The following is a 6,067-nucleotide window of genomic DNA, read 5'->3' as shown; positions in this document are numbered from 1 at the left end:
TGGGGACCGCAAGAGATGGTCCTGGGGTATTTGCTTTAAAATAAAAACACAGCTCAATGTGTTGCAGGCTTTCCCTGTCCGAGTCCTCAGGCTTGGTCACTGGGAGGCCCAAGCAAAGTGCATTGGGTAAATCTGGCCCAGGTCAGTAAACAGACAGACAAACAGATGAAACCAAAACTGCCAGTGCTCTGCCCCCTCCTCCTCTGTAAATAATAGTTTGGCTTATAATTATACAGTGTGTGGGGCAGGGGGGCAACAACCTGGCCCAGCCCCGGGTAATGGCGCCCACGACCCAGCCTCAGATTCTCCCCAAAGAGGGCGACTCATTTTTCTCCAGTCTTTGAAACTGATTTAAGTGGCCCTTTAAAACTGATCTTGTCAGTTTAGCCTATTGAAGGGCAGCCATGCAAACTGTGATCTCTCTGTTCATTTGAGCTGTTTCTTTTCCCTCCTTTTCTTCTCTCTTTTTCTCCTACTACCACCCCCCTCTTATTATTATTTTTTTTTTACACCCAAGTCCCTGCAAGAAGAGACCCCTCCCCGTTATCGTCAGGAAAACACTTTTCTTTTTCGGATACGTGAAAATACAATAAGTGCCTTTGAAATGAGAGGCTTCTCAGTGAAGGCGGTGCAGGTTGTGACCTGACCTTTGGGGGCTCCCCAGGCAAGACGAGGGCTAACACATGCATACTGTGAATTCTTAAAGCAGATATTCAAAAAGAGCTGCCACCATGTCCACCCCAAGAATCAGAACACACATACAATCTCCTCATGTGTGGATCTAGGACTTTGCATGTATACAGAATGCATTGGTGTCTGTGATCAGGAATTAAAAGATCTGTTTGCATAGGACTCCTTCTTACAGCGGACTGTCTCAGAATCAGATAACAGGAATCTTTATCTCTTTGTGAGGTGATTTGCATTCTCCACACAGGCCTCTACATTTTGCAAATAGTAATAAATTAAACTGTTACGACAGTATCAGACATTTCTTTCCTTGGAAGACCAAGGATAAGTCTAAGAGCTAACAAGGTTATCAAGAAATGAACCACCACCCAGATGGTCTGGGAACTTGGGCTGGGTTAGGGTTTTGGGAAGGGGTGAAGGTGGCTATAGGCTAGGGGAAGATCCTGCCTGTACCTCTGCATCAGGCAAATGTTCTAGTTATGACAGGTCCCCCGAGAAAAATAATCCAGATCCAAGCCTCTGCATACAGCTCTTCCTTGCCCAGACATTGTCCTTTAATTGATTACCTAAGGACTTTCAAAGGCAGAATTTGGGGTGGCAGTGGAGGCGGTGGATTTTATGTGAAGAGCAGCAATATGTAAAAGACAGTGGGTTAAGGACTCAGAACCTGCAATAGATTCAGCTAATGACTTGGGCCCCCAGAATTCCTTGGAACAGTAAGGAAGAGACCGTGGATCTTTTTGTCTGCCACAGGAATTCCACAGCTCTCCTCGTGTCCTGATTACAAGCTGCAAAACCTGCAGTGGGTGACTAGGTTCCAAGCCCTACCCAGGTCCAGATGTTTGTTATCCTGAACTGGGAACCCCTTCCCCTCTCAGCCGTGACAAAGGGATCAGCTGACAACTTACAACAGGAATGTGGAAGGGGTGATTTCCACCCACCTGGGCTCTGCTGAACTCAGCCTGGAGGCAGCCAAAAGGCTCAGGTGTGGCCCAAAGTGGTAAGCCAGACACCTTCAACAATCGTTTGGCCTCAAGAGTTAATTAATATTAGGTCTATTACTCACACAGGTTAAACTACCTGCAAACTAATTAGATTTCATAATGCAGTCAATGATGGTTTTATATCTCCAGCAATACTCATACCCAGCCCAAGTTGGCATACACTTTGGGTTATTTGAAAATTGCTTTAACTGTTTGCCTGGGCAGGGGAAGCGAGAGGCCAGAGTCTTCAACCCCCTACAGGCATTCTGAAGAGTTATGATGGCCCCTTTCTGACAGCTCTTTCCCCTCTCCTGGCAGTCTGCATTGTTTTAATAAAAATATGATTTTGAAAATTGCTGCCCTCAGGTTGGATGTGCCTGGAGCTCCAACTCCTACTGAATTAGCAGGCAAACTTTTCCCCTGCAGGGGCAAACTTTCCCCTGCAGGGATGATTCCAAGACTGCTCCAGTGCCTAGGGGCATCTTCTAGAGGTTCAGCCAGGGTGACAGAGAAAGCCATGGGGTAGAGGAGATTCCACAGGCTCAGCTGGCCCAGAAGGCCTGAGCTAAGGGACGGAGCAGAAGCATGCATCCTAGTCTGGTGGGAGGGGAACAGGCCCGAGAGGCTTCCCCATGGCCTATTTTGAGAGTCTGTGTCTGAAGCATCCTTCTTGCAACCCAGCCTTCCTCTCCTCTTCCCTCTCCCCAGGACAGGCCTGGTGGGGCCCCAACAGCTATGCAAAGTTCCCATTCCAAGTTGCACAATTTGGCTTTTTAAGGGGGAGGCTGGGCTAGTTCTGGGGGCTCCGAAGAGTTCAGGCCCTAACTCTGAGCTAGGAGCGCGTGGGCATAAGAGGGCAGGGCTCCTTCCTACCTGAGGTGAACAGGACTATGGCCTTGAGGCAGCTGTACTCGGCGGAGTCGACGTGCAGCGCTTTGAGCTTCTCCACTTGCTCTTGGAAGATCCGTATGTGGTCCATAAAGGCGACCACCCGGTCGGCGGACATGGGCGAGGCGTGTAGGCCGGCGGCGGCCAGTAGCGGGGCGACGTGGAGGGGCATGGAGCACTGTGCCGCATTCAGCACGAACAGCTCGCTCCAGGTGAGGCGAAGCAGGGCCACCTGGTCGGTGATCTGCAGGTCAGGGAAGAAGGGGATGTTCCGGGCCCACTCGACGGCGCTGAAGAGCATCCGCGCGGCCAGTTCGCAAATGTTCTCGATGCCCATGATGTTGTTGGGCTGCATGCACTGGCTGCCGAAGCGCGACGTGGGATAGGGTTCGGCGCGCAGCAGCAGAGAAATATATCCGGACAGGTACGAGTGGCAGTTGAGGGGGTCCCCGTTGGTCAGCGCAAACTGCCCGTGGGTCGGCTGGGTGGGCGGCATCCTGCCCCTCTGCACCGCTGCAGGGAGGAAAGGAGACACTCCGCAGTTAATGACCAGCTTCGTTCCCCTGCTCCCCCGTCAGGGTTTGCCCCAGCCCGACCCCCACCTGACCCAGACCCCGCGGGGCGCAGGAATAGGCAGGCCTGCCCCTCTCACCAGAGCGCTAGGGCCACAGACCTGGGAGTCGCCGGGAGCCCGGCTGCACTCCTCTCAAATCACCACCCAGGCAAGCTCTGGCGGCCAGGGCGGCACACTGGCCTCGGAGGCCCACTCCGGGCTGGGCGGCCGAGGACCCAGAATTGGCCGCTTTGCCTCACGGTCCCCGGCACGATGGGAGGGATGGAGCATTCTGGGGGCATCTTTCTTCCTTACTGCTAAACGGCTGATATTTTTTATTGATTGGAGGAGAGGGAGCGGGAGGGGCGAGGCTGGGGGGAGGGTGAGACGCTTTTGCAAAAGACATCAAGCTGCACCCCGGACGGCCTGTGGCCACCCCGGAACCGCTTTCCCCCAGCCCCGCAACCCCAGCCCCGCGGGCCACCCCCGGTGAGAGACAATCTGAGAACCGAGGTCTGGCGGCAGCCTAATCGGTGTGCTCGGAGGAAGAGAGACGGAGGGAGAGGGCGGAGAGACAGGCCGGCCGAGGAGAGAGGAAGCCGGGGAGAGGCGGGGAGCGGGCGGCCGGCGCAGCCCGGGGAGGGCCGGGAAAAGCCGGCCAGGCTCGGGCACGAGCTGTTATCTGACGCCGGACGGGGAGAGTCGCTCTCGCAGAAACACAAAGAAACCGCGGCGTTCGCTCGCCCCAACCCGGAGCCCGCGCCCGGCGCCGAGCGCGCCATTGGCCGAGCACGGCTTGCGGCGCTCGGCGAATTTCATATCACAAAGACCCAACTCGCTCAGAGCGAAAGCAGCCGCCCAGGGCCCCTCGCCCACCCTTCCCCTACTCCCTATCGCGCTCTCCTCCTTTCAAAAGTGAAAGGAAAAAAGAAAACGAGTTTTTTTTTTTTTTTCCAGCCGAATGTTAATCCACGGAGGGTCACATGAGTGCTGCCCGGGCGGCAGCGTTAATACGGCGAAGTGCGTAAAATTGCCATTTGTAATTTGAACCTCCTGTACAAAAGTACAATCTCAGGTTGTTGTTTTTTTTTGGACATGTGTTTAAAATGCAGGAAAAACAAGGAGAGAGAAAAAAAAAACTGAGAGGAAAGAGAGAGAAGTAAACCAGGCTTTAAAACAACAACAAACAACACCCCATCACTTGCAGAAAGGCGAACTCGAATGAACTGGCAGTCAATGCAAAGAAAATTAAAAGAGCCCGAAGAGAGAGTAGAAGAGGAAATCAGTCGGCCAAAGCATGCGGATTTGGGAATCTGGGTTCCAATGCAGAACTTGCTTCTAGTATAAAACCCCTTTCAGCTGCAATACGAAGAGAAGAGCTTGGGGCTTCCGTGTCCTTACCCAGAGCAGGCTAGCCAAACGCACCCAGGGCCCCGGGACCCCAGGCGAGGGGGGTAGAAATGAGAGGCCAATACCTTCCCGTCTCATGCCCACTTTGAGGCACTTTTTGAGGCGGCAGTACTGGCACTGGTTGCGGTGGTGCTGGTCGATGGGACAGTTCCGGTTGGCGCGGCACGTGTAGCTCAGGTTCCTCCGCACGCTGCGCTTGAAGAAGCTCTTGCAGCCCTCGCACGTGAACTGGCCGTAGTGCTTGCCGCTCGACTTGTCCCCGCACACCACTGCCGCGTCCGGACTTCCTGCTCCCCTGGCTGCTGGCGGCGGCGGCTCCCGGGTCTCGGGCTCCGGCGCGCCGCCTTTTGTGTGTGCAAGGGTGCGAGAGGGCGCCCCGGGTGGCTCGGGGTCTGGTTGGTTGAGGTTGGTTAGTTTTTCCTTTTTTGTTTCTGCTTTGCAAAGTTTTGTCGATTGCTTGTCTGGCCCGGTGTGTTTGTTTTGTTTGTTTCTCTCGGCTCAGCTTTGTTGCTTTCGGGGGGCTTTCCGCCGGGAGGGGATGGGGCCGGGGGAGAGCAAGTGGGAGCAGAACGTGGAGAGAGAGGGAGGGGAGGGAGAGGTACAAACTAGTCTGTATAAGATAAATAAGCTACAAGGATATATTGTACAGTACAGGAAATATAGCTTTCTGAGCTTTTCATATGAAATTAATTACCATGCAATGTTTCAAGATTAATGTTCACATTACACGGAAAATAACACTATTTAGCTGGTCTGCAGCCCAGGAGTTGGAGGAGGAGGAGGAAGAGGAGGAGGAGGAGGAGGTGGAGGAGGAGAGGCGACTGTCCGGGGGCCAAGTCCAGGGCAGCCCACAGTCAGCCATTCAGGAAAGCCATCGAAATCAGGAGGACCAGGAGAGCAGAGGCGCCGGTCTCGGGCGCACCCAGAGAGCCAGGCAGGCCGGGGCGGAGGCCGGCGTCTGAAGCCGCTGCTGCCGCTGCTGCCGCCGCCGGAGCCGCTGCTGCTGCTGCTGCCGCCGCCGCCGCCTCACACACATAGGGAAAGAGTCAACTCGCCGGCGGCGGGGGAGAAATGATAAAAGAGAGAGAGGAGGGCAGATCACCACCTAGAAGCACATCCTTCGTGCGCAGAGGGGGGAGGAAAAGACGGAGAGAAAGAATGAAAGAGGGGAAAAAAGGCAGCACGGCACCCGGAGAAAGAAGACAACTCGGGGAGAGGAGGAGGAGGAGAAGAAAACACACACGCGCGCACGCACACACACACCGCGGAGAGAAAAGAACAGAGAATCAAAGTGATCAAATATGCTAAAAAGGGGGGCGCGGGAGGGAATGCGATTTATAGGCGCCGGGGCTGGCAGAAGTGGCTTCTCCGCGATCAGCTCACTGAGCTCTCTATATAGTGAACTTTGACACGACTGCTGCAACTTAGCGCACGTTGCCATGGCGACGGCGCGCCTTATAAGGCAGCAGCCGGGGTTGGCCTGGCCAGGCGCGCGCGCACCGCCCCCTCGCCGTCATTGGCCGGAGCGCGGCGGCCCCGCCATGGC

General features: G+C 54.9%; 1 protein-coding gene across 2 annotated transcripts in view; it reads right to left on the bottom strand.

Moving 5' to 3' along the window:
- Positions 1–6,067, bottom strand: part of NR2F2 (nuclear receptor subfamily 2 group F member 2) — a 12,397-nt gene that overhangs the window by 1,653 nt on the left and 4,677 nt on the right. The window contains exons 1-2 of one of the 2 annotated variants that reach the window (XM_024731544.1): positions 3,232–3,525; positions 2,544–3,071 (exon numbers count right to left, since the gene is read on the bottom strand). In XM_024731544.1, coding sequence (XP_024587312.1) covers positions 2,544–3,054 — 511 coding nt within the window. In that variant the 5' untranslated portion in view covers positions 3,055–3,071; positions 3,232–3,525. Of the gene's footprint in view, positions 1–2,543; positions 3,072–3,231; positions 3,526–6,067 lie in introns of those variants that run through there. The other variant, XM_024731543.1, reaches the window with a different exon arrangement.

Source organism: Neophocaena asiaeorientalis, unplaced genomic scaffold (assembly GCF_003031525.2).
Source record: "Neophocaena asiaeorientalis asiaeorientalis breed wild unplaced genomic scaffold, Neophocaena_asiaeorientalis_V1.1 scaffold330, whole genome shotgun sequence".
NCBI classification, from domain to species: domain Eukaryota; kingdom Metazoa; phylum Chordata; class Mammalia; order Artiodactyla; family Phocoenidae; genus Neophocaena; species Neophocaena asiaeorientalis.
This window is presented reverse-complemented; position numbering and strand designations above follow the sequence as displayed.